Source organism: Saimiri boliviensis, chromosome 17, assembly GCF_048565385.1.
Source record: "Saimiri boliviensis isolate mSaiBol1 chromosome 17, mSaiBol1.pri, whole genome shotgun sequence".
NCBI lineage: Eukaryota > Metazoa > Chordata > Mammalia > Primates > Cebidae > Saimiri > Saimiri boliviensis.
In genome coordinates, this window is record NC_133465.1 from 27,762,748 (window position 1) to 27,780,990 (window position 18,243).

General features: G+C 44.2%; 1 protein-coding gene across 4 annotated transcripts in view; it reads right to left on the bottom strand.

Annotated features, from left to right (window-relative positions):
* Window positions 1-18,243, bottom strand: part of SUZ12 (SUZ12 polycomb repressive complex 2 subunit) — a 70,980-nt gene that overhangs the window by 41,126 nt on the left and 11,611 nt on the right. For 2 of the 4 annotated variants that reach the window (XM_039476425.2, XM_074388400.1), the window contains exon 4: window positions 16,632-16,700. The exons of the other annotated variants lie outside the window; for them this stretch is intronic. In XM_039476425.2, coding sequence (XP_039332359.1) covers window positions 16,632-16,700 — 69 coding nt within the window. The remainder of the gene's footprint in view (window positions 1-16,631; window positions 16,701-18,243) is intronic. 4 annotated transcript variants of the gene reach the window in all.

Here is an 18,243-nt window from a genome sequence, read left to right on the forward strand (position 1 = left end):
ATCAAGAGCTAAATGATCACTTCATCCCTTTATAAACACTCCTATTTACCACTTTTTAGTCACTATTTTTCCATATACATCTTTTTACTATGTTGGTGTCCCTAGCACCAAGCAGTGTCTTACAGAAAGTTACCCAACAAACTTTTTTTCATTAAGATAATGTCCTCCTAGAGTAATAAACATTTAAAAGTCAGGAATCATGGCCGATTACACTGCAGTACTATCAGTATTATTTATATATTTTTTCTGAGAAGTAACTCTGATATGCCAGAAAAATCTTACATTTATTTGCCCCACAGAGTATTTTAAATCAGTGTTACTCTAAATGTGGTCTACAAACTAAGGTCATTAGGAAAAATGTTACGATTCCACAACTCAACTTAATAACAAAGGACTGAAAATTAAAAACGAAGAAGCAAACAAAATGATCCTTCACCACAGATATTTGAGACAGTTTTAAATGGTACATTATGCCTTATACAGGAAAGCCTATAAAACCGGCCTTTTTTTTTAGAGTCTCACTCTGTCACCCAGGCTAGAGTGCACTGGCACTCTTCTCAGCTTACTGCAATGGACATCTCCTGGGTACAAGCAATTCTCCTTCCTCAGCCTCTGAGTAGCTCAGATTACAGGCACCTACCACCACGCTTAATTTTTGTGTTTTTAGTAGAGACACAGTTTCACTACGTTGGTCAGGCTGGTCTCAAATTCTTGACATCAGGTGATTCATCTGCCTTGGCCTCCCGAAGTACTAGAATTACAGGTGTGAGCCACCACACCCAGCCAACCAGCCATTATTATAGTATTATTTCTTTATGAGAAACAATTCTAAATTTCAATTAACCAATTTTATTTTTTTTGTTGTTTTATTTTATTTTTAAGATGGAGTTTCACCATGATGGCCAGGCTGGTCTTGAACTCCCGACCTCAGGTGATCCACCCACCTCGGCCTCCCAAAGTGCTAGGATTACAGGCTTGAGCCACCGGCCTCAATCAACCAATTTCAAAAGGCAACATTAGGGCCAGACATGGTGACTCACATCTGTAATCGCAGCACTTTAGGAAGCTGAGGTGGGTGGATCACTTGAGGTCAGGAGTTCTAGACCAGCCTGGCCAACATGGTGAAACCCTGTCTCTACTAAAAATGCAAAAATAATTAGCCAGGCATGGCGGTGTGTGCCTGTACTCCCAGCTACTTGGGAGGCTGAGGCAGGAGAATAGCTTGAACCTGGGAGGCGGACGCTGCAGTGAGCAGAGATCATGCCATTGCATTGCAACCTGGGTGACACAGCAAGTCTCAAAAATAAATAAATAAATATATATATATAAATAGCCAGGCACAGTGGCTCACGCCTTTAATCCGAGGACTTTACGAGGCTGTGGTGGGTGGATCACTTGAGGTCAGGAGTTCTAGACCAGCCTGAACAACATGGAGAAACCCCATTTCTACTAAAAATACAAAAAATTGGGCCGGGTGCCGTGGCTCACGTCTGTAATCCCAGCACTTTGGGAGGCCAAGACAGGTGGGTCACGAGGTCAAGAGATCGAGACCATCCTGGTCAACATGGTGAAACCCTGTCTCTACTAAAAATACAATAAATTAGCTGGGCATGGTGGTGCATGCCTGTAATCCCAACTACTCAGGAGGCTGAGGCAGGAGAATTGCCTGAACCCAGGAGGCGGAGGTTGCGGTCAGCCGAGATCGTGCCATTGCACTCCAGCCTGGGTAACAAGAGCCAAACTCCGTCTCAAAAAAAAAAATTAAGCGTGGCGGTGCATGCCTGTAATCCTAGCTACTCAGGAGGCTGAGACAGGAGAATAGCTTGAACCCTGGAGGTGAAGGTTGCAGTGAGTAGAGATTGCGCCATTGCACTTCAGCCTGGGCAATAAGAGCGAGACTTCGCCTCAAAAAATAAAATAACAACAAATAAAAGGTAACAGTGGGAATGTGATTTGCTATGCATGATTTCCCCTTCTCCACCTAAAACACTCTCATATGTATCTAGAATAAAGTGTACCAATGATCCCTTTCATAGGTGATTTCTTTTTTTTTTTTTGAGACAGAGTTTTGCTCTTGTTACCCAGGCTGGAGTGCAATGGCGCGATCTCGGCTCACCGCAACCTCCGCCCCCTGGGTTCAGGCAATTCTCCTGCCTCAGCATCCTGAGTAGGTGGGATTACAGGCACACGCCACCATGCCCAGCTAATTTTTTGTATTTTTAGTAGAGACGGGTTTTCACCATGTTGACCAGGATGGTCTCGATCTCTTAACCTCGTGATCCACCTGCCTCGGCAGGTGCTGGGATTATAGGCGTGAACCACTGCGCCCAGCCCCCTCATAGGTGATTGCTTCCCAGGAAAAGGGCAAAGCTTTCTCTCCCTTCCCTCTCCCCTTGCTTGTGGCTACTTTGTCCACATTTTTTTTTTTTTTTTTTAAAGACGGGGTTTCACCATGTTGGTCAGGGTGGTCTTGAACTTCCAACCTCAGGTGATCCACCTGTCTTGGACTCAAGTGCTTGGATTAGAGGCATGAGCCACCAGGCCTGGCCCTTTTTTTTTTTTTTAAGATGGAGTTTCGCTCTTGTTGCCCAGGCTGGAGTGTGACGGTGCAATCTCAGTTCTGCACAACCTCCACCTCCCAGGTTCAAGCAATTCTCCTGCCTCAGCCTCCAGAGTAACTGGAATTACAGGCATGTGCCACCAGCCCAGCTAATTTTGTATTTTTACTAGAGATTGGGTTTCCCCATGTTGGTCAGGCTGGTCTTGAACTCCTGACTTCAGCTGATCCGCCCACCTCAGCCTCCCAAAGTGCTGGGATTACAGGCGTGAGCCACCATGCCCAGCCTTTGTCCATATCTTAATTGGTCAGGCTGGATCAGATAAAAGGAAGAAAAATAAACACGTAAAGTTGGTCAGGACTATTTGGTTTTAGGCCGCAAAAAATCTAATTTACATGATCAAAATAAGATATAAAGAAATCTGGTTCATCTATGTGATGTGTTCCCTGTATCTTCTCAGGAAGTAAGCAACATTGTAATAAGAAACTAGGTAGAGAATTTGAAATTTTGAGATGCAAATTTCAGCATTCCAAGCATAAACATCTGCAGTTCTGATACAGTCTACAGAATATAATGCTCAGCAAATTCACGAGACTAACACTTTTGAACAAAATTGAAGTAAGAGCCTCACATTTTAAGAACAACCAGATCCCACAGAGCAACCAGTTTTCATGAAAAAAGGAGACCAAGATTAGTGCCTTTAATTTCTATATATGAATCCGCTAGTGGCAGGTATAAAGCTTCATTTTAAGGGCATGGCAGTATTACCTCAAAACAGGACAAGTCTGATAATCTACTTGGTATCTATAGATATTAGCATTCAACTTTTGATATATGTATTTTATCCTATGATTATGTAAAGCTGAGGAACCTATGACTACATCAAGTCTAATAATCTGGAATACAGGATCTCAAAATACAGGGGTTAGACATACTTTGTAATGAGAAAATAAAGCTGAATGCTGGATGATGTGTCTATTAATTATAAATAAATCACCTTAAAGAAATACTGTAGAGAAAATAAATTATTACAAAACCCAAAATTATACAGGGAATATTTTTAAAATTTGTTCTTGAATATTCAAAATTTTAAATCAGATAGCTCAAGTGGCAACTGATGAGGCACCTTCAAGAGTAAGTATATAAAAAGAAATGTATAATCCAGGTTCTGAAAAAAGAACAAAAACTCAAGAGTGAAAAGATGACAACTTGAAAACAACTTAAAAGCTTATAGTCAAGGCAAAGTATACAAAAGAAAGGGAAAACATCATATCTTATTAATGGTGGAAAAGACTCATAACCAACCTAAGAAGCAGCCTAAAGATGTTTCTTATTTATTTTGAGATGGAGTCTCATTTTGTCTCCCAGGCTAGAGTGCAGTGGCACAATCTCTGCTCACTGCAACCTCTGCCTCCTGAGTTCAAGCAATTCTCTCTGCCACCACATCCCAAGTAGATGAGATTATAGGTGCACACCACCATGCCCAGCTAATTTATTTATTTATTTATTTACAAACAAGAGTTTCACTCTGTAGTCAGGCTGGAGTGCAGTGGTGTGATCTCAGCTCACTGCAATCTTGGCCTCCTGGGTTCAAGCAATTCTCCTGCCTGAGCCTCCCAAGTAGCTGGGACTACAGGCTTGCGCCACCACACAAAGCTAATTTTTGTATTTTTAGTAGAGACGGGGTTTCATTACATTGGCCAGGATGGTCTCCATCTCTTGACCTTCTGATCCACCCGCCTTGGCCTCCAAAGTGCTGGGATTACAGGCACAAGCCACTACGCCTGTCCTAATTTTTCGTATTTTTAGTAGAGATAGGGTTTCACCACGTTTATCAGGCTAGTCTCGAACTCCCGACCTCAAGTGATCTGCCCGCCTCAGCCTCCCAAAGTGCTGGGGTTACAGGCATGAGTCACCGCGCCTGGCTAGCCTAAAGATTTTTTTTTTTTTTTTTGAGGCGGAGTTTCGCTCTCGTTACCCAGGCTGGAGTGCAATGGCACGATCTCGGCTCACTGCAACCTCCGCCTCCTGGGTTCAGGCAATTCTCCTGCCTCAGCCTCCTGAGTAGCTGGGATTACAGGCATGTGCCACCATGCCCAGCTAATTTTTTGTATTTTTCGTAGAGACGGGGTTTCACCATGTTGACCAGGATGGTCTCGATCTCTTGACCTCGTGATCCACCCACCTCAGCCTCCCAAAGTGCTGGGATTACAGGCGTAAGCCACCGCGCCCGGCCTAGCCTAAAGATTTTTAAATGCAGCGAAATATACAAAACAGAAGGGTAGGGAAAAAGCATTAATACAACAGTTCGCACTCTCTCTCTTTTTTTTTTGAGGAGGAGTTTCACTCTTGTTACCCAGGCTGGAGTGAGTGCAACGGCGCTATCTCGGCTCACCGCAACTTCCGCCTCCTGGGTTCAGGCAATTCCCTTGCCTCGGCCTCCTGAGTAGCTGGGATTACAGGCACGCGCCACCATGCCCAGCTAATTTTTTGTATTTTTAGTAGCGACGGGGTTTCACCATGTTGACCAGGATGGTCTCGATCTCTTGACCTCGTGATCCACCCGCCTCGGCCTCCCAAAGTGCTGGGATTACAGGCGTGAGCCACTGCACCCAGCTGTTTTTTTTTTTAGTCTTGCTCTGTTACCCAGGCTGGAGTGCAGTGATGCAATCTTGGCTCACTGCAACCTCCACCTCCTGGGTTCAAGCGATTCTCCTGCCTCAGCCTCCCAAGTAACTGGGACTACAGGTGCCCACCACCACGCCCAGATAATTTTTGTACTTTTCGTAAAAACAAGGTTTCACCATATTGGCCAGGCTAGTCTCAAACTCCTGACCTTGTGATGTGTCTGCTTCAGCCTCCAAAAGTGCTGGGATTACAGGCGTGAGCCACCATACCCACCCCAATAGTTCTCTTTAAAATAATAGGCCAGATGCAGTGGCTCATGTCTGTAATCTCAACACTTTAAAGAGGACAAGGTGGGCAGATCGCTTGAGCTCAGTAGTTCAAGGCCAGCTTGGGAAATATGGCAAAAACTCATTTCTTCAAAATATAAAACATGAACCAAGGCTCACCTGAGGTCAGGAGTTCAAGACCAGCCTGTCCAACATGGCAAAACCCCGTCTCTACTAAAAATACAAAAAACTAGCAGGGTGAGGTAGTGGGCACCTATAATCCCAGCTACTCAGGAGGCTTTGGCAGAATCACCTGAACCCGGGAGGTGGAGGTTGCAGTAATATGAGATTGCGCCACCATACTCCAGCCTGGGTGACAAGAGCAAAAACTCCATCTCCAAAAAAGTAAAAACCCCACAAAATTTAGCCGAGCATGCCTGCAATCCCAGCTACTCAGGAGGCTGAGGCAGGAGAAACAGTAATAAAATAAGGCCGGGCATGATGACTCAGGCCTGTAATCCCAGCACTTTGGGAGGCCAAGGTGGGTGGATCACTTGAGGTCAGGAGTTGAAGACCATCCTGGATAACATGGTGAAACCCAGTCTCTACTAAAAATACAAAAATTAGCTGGGCATGGTGGCGCACACCTGTAATCCCAGCTACCTGGGAGGCTGAGGCAAGAGAAACCCTTGAACCTGGGAGGCAGAGATAGCAGTGAGATGAAACTGCAACAACGCACTCCAGCCTGGGCCATAAAATGAGACTCCATTTCTCTCTATATATAGAGAGAGAAAGAGTAATAAAATAATGTAATGGCTTTTTTATACACCATAATGCTAGGTGAGAAATGCAATAATAGCTGAGGCGGGTGGGGAGGATTTTCTGTGACATGTTGAGAAAGTTCTGAGGTGACAGAAGAGGAGTATCCTGCTCCTGGAACTCATCTTGTAATATTAACCATCATAGGTACTTGTCTGATGTTGGAAGAAACAGAAGAATGCAAAAATTATAACTACATATATTAAAAAATTGGCCAAGTATGGTGGCTCACACCTGTAATCCCAGCACTTTGGGAGGCCAAAGCAGGTGGATCACGAGGTCCGGAGAGCAAGACCATCATAGCCAACATGGTGAAACCCCATCTCTACTAAAATACAAAAAATTAGCAAGGCATGGTGGCAGGCGGCTGTAGTTCCAGCTACTCAGGAGGCTGAGGCAGGGGAATGGCTTGAACCCAGGAGGCAGAGGTGGCAGTGAGCCAAGGTTGTGCCAGTACACTGCAGCCTGGCGAAAGAATAAGACTGTGTCTCAAAAAATAATAATAATAATAATAATAAAATAAAACAGGCTTAGTGTAGTGGTTCTCACCTGTAATCTCAAAGCTTTGAGAGGCTGAGGCAGGAGGATCACCTGAGGCCAGGAGTTTGGAATCAGCCTGGGCAACATAAGACATTTCTCTATAAAAATTTTAAAAATTATCCAGGCATGGTATCTTGTGCCTGTGGTCCGAAGCTACTCAGTAGGCTGAGGCAGGAGGATCACTTGAGCCCAGGAGGTCAAGGCTGAAGTGACTCATGATTGTACAACTACAATCCAGCCTGGGTAATGAAGTGAGAGCTTGTCTCCAAAAAAAAGGTTTTTTTAATAAGAGAAAGTAAAATAAGTGGGCCATAATGGCATGTGCCTGTAGTCCCAGCTACTCAGGAGGCTAAGGAAGAAGGGTCGCTTGAGACCAGTTCTTGGCTGTAGTTGAGCCATGATTACACCACTTTACTGCAACCTCAGCGACAGGGCAAAACCCCATCTCTAAAAAATTAAAATAGTAAGGCCGGGCGCGGTGGCTCACGCCTGTAATCCCAGCACTTTGGGAGGCCGAGGCGGGTGGATCACGAGGTCAAGAGATCAAGACCATTCTGGTCAACATGGTGAAACCCCACCTCTACTAAAAATACAAAAATTAGCTGGGCATGGTGACGCGTGCCTGTAATCCCAGCTACTCGGGGGGCTGAGGCAGGAGAATTGCTTGAACCCAGGAGGCGGAGGTTGCGGTGAGCCGAGATGGCGCCATTGCACTCCAACCTGGGTAACAAGAGCGAAACTCCATCTCAAAAAAAAAAAAAAATTAAAAGATTAAAATAGTAAATAAGACAATGGAGCCTGGAAGTTCGAGGATGCAGTAGACTACAAATGCATCACTGCACTCCAGCCTGGATGACAGAACGAGACCTCATCTCTTAGAGAAAATAAAAGAAAGAATGACTTTAAGACCAACATCCTTAAATAACCTTGAAGATCCTGTACTATCTGACCCTGGACATCTGCTCCAGCCTCTTCTCATACCATTCTCCTTGCTCTTTCTACACAGCTACTCTGGCATCAAATGCTGTATGTGTAATATTCCCTTTAACTAGAACCACCTATCTGTTCATCCTCCCACTCCATTTTATTTCTATACCCTTCTTTCAAATAATAGCTTATTTCTTCAGAGATGCTTTCCCTGACCATCATTATTCCCATCTAATACCTCAAATGAGAGCTGGTTCTCCTGCTTTATACACTCATAGTTTTCTTAGGCTTTTCTTTCCCAGCACTTAATTTACATTTATTATATGATTATGTCTTTCTCCCTTAAACACTAAGCTCCATAAAAGCAGGGCCTTCCTCCATTTTGTTCATGACTGTAACCCCCAGGACTTAGTATAGTGCCTAGAACACTGTACACTAAGGAAATGAAAAGCGCCCACAAAAATATAAATCCAGGCTGGCCAGGCGCAGTGGCTCAAGCCAGTAATCCCAGAACTTTGGGAGGCCGAGGCGGGTGGATCACGAGGTCAAGAGATCAAGACCATCCTGGTCAACATGGTGAAACCCAGTCTCTACTAAAAATACAAAAAATTAGCTGGGCATGGTGGCACGTGCCTGTAATCCCAGCTACTCAGGAGGCTGAGGCAGGAAAATTGCCTGAACCCAGGAGGCGAAGGTTGCGGTGAGCTGAGATTGCGCCATTGCACTTCAGCCTGGGTAACAAGAGCAAAACTCCGTCTCAAAAAAATATATATATATATAAATCCAGGCCTTCTTACTGTAAAAAGAGGTGCTTAAAAAGGGGGAGGTTTAGGCCGGGCGCGGTGGCTCAAGCCTGTAATCCCAGCACTTTGGGAGGCCGAGGCGGGTGGATCACGAGGTCAAGAGATCGAGACCATCCTGGTCAACATGGTGAAACCCCGTCTCTACTAAAAATACAAAAAAAAAAAATTAGCTGGGCATGGTGGCACGTGCCTGTAGTCCCAGCTACTAGGGAGGCTGAGGCAGGAGAATTGCCTGAACCCAGGAGGCAGAGGTTGCGGTGAGCCGAGATCGCGCCATTGCACTCCAGCCTGGAAACTCCGTCTCAAAAAAAAAAAAAAAAAAAAAAAAAAAAAGGGGGAGGTTTAGCCAGGCATTGCGACTCACGCCTGTAATCTTAGTACTTTGGGAGGCTGAGATTGGTGGATCACTTGAAGTCAGGAGTTCCAGATCATCCTCGCCAACATGTTAAAACCCCATCTCAACTAAAAATACAGAAATAGCTATATTTTTGTATTCTGGGCATAGTGGCGGGTGCCTGTAACCCCAGCTACTCGGGAGGCTGAGATGTGAGAACTGCTTGAACCTGGGAGGCAGAAGTTGCAGTAAGTCTGAGATTGTGCCACTGCACTCCAGCCTGAGCCATAGAGCAAGACTCTCTCAAAAAATTAGGCTGGGGAAGGAGGGGGGATTATAAAAGGAAGACTGTCAATTCAAAAGCTTAGACTGCATCAAAAAGTCAAAGAAGGCATGCCTTATCAACCTACTGAAAATAAAAATGAGTCAGGCATGGCCGGGCGCGGTGGCTCACGCCTGTAATCCCAGCACTTCGGGAGGCCGAGGCGGGCAGATCACAAGGTCAAGAGATCGAGACCATCCTGGTTCACATGGTGAAACCCCGTCTCTACTAAAAATACAAAAAATTAGCTGGGCATGGTGGCGTGTGCCTGTAATCCCAGCTACTCAGGAGGCTGAGGCAGGAGTTGCCTAAACCCAGGAAGCAGAGGTTGCAGTGAGCTGAGATCGCACCATTGCACTCCAGCCTGGGTAACAAGAGCAAAACTCCGTCTCAAAAAAAATAAAAATTAAAAAATGAAAATAAATAAATAAATAAACAATGAGTCAGGCACAGTGGCTCACGCCTGTAATCCGAGTACTTTGGGAGGCCGAGGCCGGTGGATCACCTGAGCTTGAAACCATCCTGGCCAACATGGTGAAACCCTGTCTCTACAACAGGCGTCCCCAAACTTTTTACACAGGGGGCCAGTTCACTGTCCCTCAGACTGTTGGAGGGCCACCACACACTGTGCTCCTCTCACTCACCACCAATGAAAGAGGTGCCCCTTCCTGAAGTGCGGCAGGGGGCTGGATAAATGGCCTCAGGGGGCCGCATGCGGCCCACAGGCTGTAGTTTGGGGACTCACCAGAATCTCCGCCTCCCGGTTTCAGGCAATTCTTCCTGCCTCAGCCTCCCGAGTAGCTGGGATTACAGGCACGCGCCACCATGCCCGGCTAATTTTTTGTATTTTTAGTAGAGACGGGGTTTCACCATGTTGACCAGGATGGTCTCGATCTCTTGACCTCATGATCCACCCGCCTCAGCCTCCCAAAGTGCTGGGATTACAGGCTTGAGCCACCGCACCTGGCCCGGATATAATGCATTATATCAGACCTTCTATAAAGAAAATAAAAGGCCACATATGGGGCTCGCACCAGTAATCCCAGCATTCTGGGAAGTCAGTCGGAAAGGATCACTTGAGGCCAGGAGTTTGAGACCAGCCTGGGCAACATAGTTGAGATCCCATCTCTACAAAAATTTAAAAATTAGCCAGGCATGGTGGCACACACCTACAGTCCTATCTACTCAGGAGGCTAAGGTGGGAGGATGGTTTGAGCCCAGGAGTTTGAGGCTGCACTGAGTAGCCACTTGTCTTCCAGCCTGTGCAACAGAGCAAGACACTGTCTCTTAATAAAAGAAAAAGGCTGGATGTGGTGGCTCACACCTGTAATCCCAACACTCTGGGAGGCCAAGGTGGGAGGACCACTGAGGTCAGTAGTTTGAGACCAGCCTGGTCAACATGGTGAAACCCCGTCTCAACTAAAAATACAAAAATTAGCCGGGCGCGGTGGCTCAAGCCTGTAATCCCAGCACTTTGGGAGGCCGAGGCGGGTGGATCACGAGGTCAAGAGATCGAGACCATCCCAGTCAACATAGTGAAACCCTGTCTCTACTAAAAATCCAAAAAATTAGCTGGGCATGGTGGTGCGTGCCTGTAATCCCAGCTACTCAGGAGGCTGAGGCAGGAGAATTGCCTGAACCCAGGAGGTGGAGGTTGCGGTGAGCCGAGATTGTGCCATCGCACTCCAGCCTGGGTAACAAGAGCGAAACTCTGTCTCAAAAAAAAAAAATAAATACAAAAATTAGTAGGCTGCCGGGTGCGGTGGCTCAAGCCTGTAATCCCAGCACTTTGGGAGGCCGAGGCGGGTGGATCACGAGGTCGAGAGATCGAGACCATCCTGGTCATCATGGTGAAACCCCGTCTCTACTAAAAATACAAAAAATTAGCTGAGCATGGTGGCGCATGCCTGTAATCCCAGCTACTCAGGAGGCTGAGGCAGGAGAATTGCCTGAACCCAGGAGGCGGAGGTTGCGGTGAGCCGAGATGGCGCCATTGCACTCCAGCCTGGGTAACAAGAGCGAAACTCCGTCTCAAAAAAAAAAAAAAAAAAAAAAAAAAATTAGTAGGCTGTGGTAGCATATACCTGTAATCCCAGCTACTAGGGAGGCTGAGGCAGGAGAATCTCTTAAACCTGCGGGGCAGAGGTTGTAGTCAGTCAAGATCATGCCACTGCACTCCAGCCTGGGCAATAGTGGGAGACTGCCTAAAAAAAAAAAGTGGCTCACACCTGTTACCCACCACATCAGGAGGCTGAAGGTAGATCACCAGGTCTGGAGTTTGAAACCAACCTGGCCAACATAGTGAAACCCTGTCTCTACTAAATATACAATTAATTGTTTGGCATGGTGGCACATGCCTGTAGTCCCAGCTACTCGGGAGACTGAGGCAGGAGAATCGCCTGAATCCCAGAGGCAGAGGTTAGAGTGAGCCAAAACTGTCCCAATGCACTCCAGCTTGGGTGACAGAGCGAGACTTCATTTAAAAAAAAAGTGGGGGGGAGGGGGGGCAGGCATTTTTTTGGGAGGCTGAGGCAGGTGGATAACCAGGTCAGGAGTTCAAGACCAGCCTGGCGAAGATGGTGAAACCCCTTCTCCACTAAATTAAAAAATACATACACACAAAAAAAGTAACAACCATTTAATAGCCCATGTTTTTCTATCAACTCCTTCCACTACAAGTTTCTGCAAGTGACTTACAAGACAACTGTAGGTCTGAAACAGAAAATACCCTGAGGCTGGGCGTGGTGGCTCACACCTGTAATCCAAGCACTTTGGAGGCCAAGGCCGGCAGATCACCTGAGGTCAGGAGTTCAAGACCAGCCTGACCAACATGGTGAAACCCCGTCTTAAAAAAAAGAGAGAGAAAAGACAAGACCCTGAAACAACAACTTCTTTTGAGCAGATAATGCCAATATTTTGGTTTAGTTTATAAATCATTACAAATTTCATAATCAGCTCAGGCATTTATTTGACTAAACTAACTTTTGGTTTATACTACTATGGTATTTTTATTTCTTGATATCCTTCTAACTTTGAGAAATAAAATATACTGGGCTCAGGAGCAGACATACTGTAATTTTGGCAGTGCTAAAAGAACATGAATTCTAGTGGAAGACTCCCAGACTACAGCTACACAGATCTAGGATCCAATCAAACTGAATGAAATAGTACAGAGAATGTAAATAGAGGAGAGGTACTTTTGTGTATGATTTAAGATCTGAATTTCTACTAATGTTATGGAATAATAATTTGTTTTATCTTTTTTTTCTTTTTTTGAGATAGAATCTCACTCTTACCCAGGCTGGAGTACAGTGGCATGATCTCAGCTGACTGCAACCTCTGCCTCCCAGGTGCAAGGGATTCTCCTGCCTCAGTCACCCAAGTAGCTGGGCAAGGTGTACACCATCTCACGTGGCTGATTTTTGTATTTTTAGTAGAGACAGGGTTTTGTCCTGTTGGCCAGGCTGGTCTCAAATTGCTGGCCTGACGTGATTCACCCGCCTTGGCCTCCAAAGTGCTGGGATTATAGTCGTTAGCCATCATGCCCAGCTTGTGTTATCTTTTAAGGAAGAATTCAACAATAGATTTTAGAAGCAAAGTTTTATACTTCTGGCATCATATACTGGTGTCTAGGGAACTTCTTATAGCCCTGTGTGATAGGTTTAGGAGAAAAACAAGATTATCGTAATTTGAGATAAGAAACAGATTAAAGGAGGCTGGGCGTGGTGGCTCATGCCTATAATTCCAGCACTTTGGGACTCTGAAGCGGGTGAATCAACAGAAGTTAGGAGTTCAAGACCAGCGTGGCCAATATGGTGAAACCCCATCTCTATTAAAAATACAAAAAATTAGCTGGGCATCGTGGAGCCTGTAATCCCAGCAATTTGGGAGGATGAGGTAGGAGAATCGCTTGAACCCAGGAGATGGCAACTGCAGTGAGCCAAGATAGCACCACCCCACAATTCCATCTCAAAAATAAATAAATAAATAAATAGATTAAAGAAAGTTAATAATACAGGATCTTAGGGGTAAACTTAAAATGATGCACTTTCCTAATAGTTCCTCCTGGGAGCAATACTGAGACATTCATAAGAATCTTGAGGGACTGAAATGGCCAACTCACGGGTCCTAGCTAGACCCTAAAGATGGAAAAAGTCCTCTTCCAAAATTACAAGGAGGAATTTATGTAACCATCTGACATTGATCTCGAGTTGCTATTAAACCCACCCGGTCAAAAGGAATGAAATTATTTGGGAAACAATTGTTCAGAGAGAAATGAACAGTATGCATCTCCCTCAAACAAACTCTCTTAGGGAAGCTCTGTAATATTTATCAAAGCCAATGTCACAATGAGATAGTAATAGGGTTTAGTAGTAAAGGTAAAACCTTGATGAGGAACATGAAAAAAAGTAGAGTGATCTTGTTGGTTCATGCTTCCTTCTCACTTGAACCCTGAAATAACTAAAGGGCAAACTTTTAAGGTGGTCAGGAGAAAAGAACAGCGGTCAGACCAGGCTCCTACTACAGTCTATGTTTTAAGTAAAAAAGTCACTGAGGGTCGGGCATGGTGGCTCAAGCTTGTAATCCCAGCACTTTGGGAGGCCAAGGCGGGTGGATCACGAGGTCAAGAGATCGAGACCATACTGGTCAACATGGTGAAACCCCGTCTCTACTAAAAATACAAAAAAACATTAGCTGGGCATGGTGGCATGTGCCTGTAATCCCAGCTACTCAGGAGGCTGAGGCAGGAGAATTGCCTGAACCCAGGAGGTGGAGGTTGCGGTGAGCCGAGATCGCACCATTGCACTCCAGCCTGGGTAACAAGAGCGAAACCCCATCTCAAAAAAAAAAAAAAAGTCACTGAGGATCCCAAGAGCTCTGTGTCTAGGGTGGGTGAACAGTCAAGGATCTGGAATAGAAATTCTAGTAAAGAAAAATGTGCATGCACTGGGAATATTCTCAGTTCTATCTTATAGAGTCCTCCCAGGGCATTCCACAGACGTAATAGATAACAATTCAGGATCATAGCTTCTAGAATGGACTATCACAGATTATTTACAAGTCAGGACTGCCTAGACATGGAAATATAAATCATACTTCAACCCCACAAAATTGCAGAATACAAAACAATAAATGTCATTTTACAACTGACGTTAAGAAAAAGTCACCTAATTCCAAAGCCAAACTTAAAATATAAGTGACTGAAAAAAAAATGAAGTATTTTACCCATCACTAGAACAGTAGAAAACAGTAAGATGCGTAAATGGTGAATCATTAAGTGTATATCCTATCTTTTTTTTTTTTTTTTTTTTTTTTTTTTTGAGACGGAGTTTCGCTCTTGGTACCCAGGCTGGAGTGCAATGGCGCGATCTCGGCTCACCGCAACCTCCGCCTCCTGGGATCAGGCAATTCTCCTGCCTCAGCCTCCTGAGTAGCTGGGATTATAGGCACGCACCACCATGCCCAGCTAATTTTTTGTATTTTTAGTAGAGACGGGGTTTCACCATGTTGACCAGGATGGTCTCGATCTCTTGACCTCGTGATCCACCCGCCTCGGCCTCCCAAAGTGCTGGGATTACAGGCTTGAGCCACCGCGCCCAGCCAAGTGTATATCCTATCTAAATTGCTAAACCGTGGTTTAAAACTTTACGAAGAAAACAAAAATGGATTGTGACAAATTTTCCAACTCTATTTCTTAAAAAATCTACTATTTTTAGTTCTGCGCTCTCTCTAAAGGCAGTTAACGAATGAACAAACACCATCCAAGCTCTGGTTTCTCTTTAAAATATTCAATTTTCTATCAAAAATATCAAAAAATAAACAGTTGCCGGGCGCGGTGGCTCACGCCTGTAATCCCAGCAATTTGGGAGGCCAAGGTGGGTGGATCAGAAGGTCAAGAGATCGAGACCATCCTGGTCAACTTGGTGAAACCCCGTCTCTACTAAAAATACAAAAAATTAGCTGGGCATGGTGGCACGTGCCTGTAATCCCAGCTACTCAGGAGGCTGAGGCAGGAGAATTGCCTGAACCCAGGAGGCGGAGGTTGCGGTGAGCCAAGATCGCGCCATTGCACTCCAGCCTGGGTAACAAGAGCGAAACTCCATCTCAAAAAAAATAAATAAATAAACAAAAAATAAACAGTTTACACATCAAAAAATAAACAGAAGCATACTGTCTTGAGTAGACAGACATTACAGTAGTCAGAACATTTACGGAATGGTTCTACGTATACATTTAATAATGTACAATAGATTTTACTGTACATTAAATGTTCAAGTTTCTTTTTTTTTTTTTTTTTTTTTTTTGAGACGGAGTTTCGCTCTTGTTGCCCAGGCTGGAGTGCAATGGCGCGATCTCGGCTCACCGCAACCTCCGCCTCCTGGGTTCAGGCAATTCTCCTGCCTCAGCCTCCTGAGTAGCTGGGATTACAGGCACACGCCACCATGTCCAGCTAATTTTTAGTATTTTTAGTAGAGACGGGGTTTCACCATGTTGACTAGGATGGTCTCGATCTCTTGACCTCGTGATCCGCCCGTCTCGGCCTCCCAAAGTGCTGGGATTACAGGCTTGAGCCACCGTGCCCGGCCTTAAATGTTCAAGTTTCTTAACCTTTAATGTAAGAAACATATTTCACATGAAATAAAGTTATGAATGTTGCCTGACAGATTTAAATAAAAAGAAAAAACTGGAAAAAAAGAGACCACCACTCATATTTGAGAATAATTTATAAGATATGTGATATTTGCCGGGCGCGGTGGCTCAAGCCTGTAATCCCAGCACTTTGGGAGGCCGAGGCGGGTGGATCACGAGGTCGAGAGATCGAGACCATCCTGGTCAACATGGTGAAACCCCGTCTCTACTAAAAGCGCAAAAAATTAGCTGGGCATAGTGGCACGTGCCTGTAATCCCAGCTACTCAGGAGGCTGAGGCAGGAGAATTGCCTGAGCCCAGGAGGCGGAGGTTGCGGTGAGCCGAGATCGCGCCATTGCACTCCAGCCTGGGTAACAAGGGCGAAACTCCGTGTCAAAAAAAAAAAAAAAAAAAAAAAAAAAGATATGTGATATTGTGAAGTCCTTGCCACAGTACCTAGCACATATAAGGATAACATAAATACGAGAATCCCTCCTTAAATGAGGTGGTAGGGTTAAGACCAATTGTAGAAGTCAGAGGTTTCATTCAAAATGCAAGAAATTGGTAATAGAGATAAACAATAATAAATACAACTACACTGGAGGTATTCAAGCCAAAGCTTAAGGATTCCCTGCCAGGAATGCTACAGAAAATAATTTCTGACTTGTGTATGAATTTGGACCACCTGACCTCTACGGTTCCCTCTATCTCCTTACACCAAGATGATCACTACAAAAATGATCACTGTAATTTTTCCTCTTTCCTAAAGTATATTGCTTAATGTAAACTGATAGGTTATCTTACCTATGAGATTCTTGCTCTCCTTTCATTTTCTCTACTTTTGATAACATATCATCAACTTTAAATGTTTTCCTGGAAGAAACAGATAAACAAAATAATCACTTCTCAACTGGGAAAAAGAAACATTATATTTATTGTCACTCTAATAGGCAAGATAGAAATCAGATTTTGATTATTTTTAGTAAGATAAATTATGGTTAGCCATAACAATGAATACTACTGAGACAGTGTTGTTACATTGTAGATAAGCTTTCAAGCCCCATCTAAAACACTAAGTTTTTTTTACTAAACCTTTTTCCCAATTATTCCCAGACCAGAATGATTTCTGCTTACCCATCGTACTTGGTTTATATTTATTGTGACACTTAGTTTTCATTCAGTTTCCTACATGTAAAACTCGTGTAAATATTTTATTTCTCCTACTAGATTATATGTTCCTCAAGGGCAGTGATTGCTTTTCTTCAAGAAAAGCTGTATAGTGCTGGCATAGTGCCTTATACTTGGTAGGTATTCAAGCATCTGCTGAATTGAGCCAAACAAATCTAAATTATGTGTATTCTGAAACACTTAATACATCTACTAAGCAATACAACAAATATGTACTAGCACCATCACATTAAAAAAGAAATATTCTATAAAATATATTTGAGGTTCATAGGTATCCTCAAAGATTATCAGCAAAGCCTAAAGCTAAATAATGTCAAATTAGAGACAGTTGTTGACATGAAAAAATTTTGACATTAGGAAAAAAAAACCATCAAATCATAATAAATTAGCTTTCAACTGGACAATATTAAGAGAAAAAAGGTTATTTCCCCAAAAATAGAAACAAGTGTAATCTCTCAAAGCAATTAAATGAATGGATTGTAAAATAAGCCTCATCTTAGCTCTCAAGGTGGTCTATGATATGTTCTATAGAGGCTAAAAATCTATACCCATATAATTGGAAAAAATATTTTTTTTAATACTCACATAGTACACCTTCATATTTAGGACTTGAAAAACCTAACGTATTCCACATCAACTTATTTTTTTTCTTTTTGTTTGTAGGTCCTTTGTCTTGGTCTTCTGAGCATCCACATCAACTTACTACTTTATAATGCTTGATTGCAGACACCAGAAATTATGCATAAGCTCATTACTCAAAAAGGTTTTTTTTTTTTTTTTTTTTTTTTTTTGAGACCTGCTCTGTCGCCAGGCTGGAGTGCAATGGCACAATCTTGGCTCACTGCAACCTCTGCCTCCCAGATTCAAGCAATTCTCCTGCCTCAGCCTTCCAAGTAGCTGGGACTACAGGTGCGCAGTACCAGGCCAGGCTAATTTTTTTGTATTTTAGTAGAGACGGGGTTTCACCATGTTGACCAGGATGGTCTGGATCTCCTGACCTTGGGATCTGCCTGCCTTGGCCTCCTGAAGTGCTGGGATTACAGGCATGAGCCACCATGCCCAGCCGAGCTTCCCCCACCTCTGGCCCCACCCTCAATGGAATTTCACTCTTAGTGCCCAGACTGGAGTCAGTGGTGAAGATCTCCACCTCCTGGATTCAAGCAATTCTGCCTCAGCCTCCCAAAGTGCTAGGATTAAAGGCATGAGCCACCACACATGGCCCAAAAAA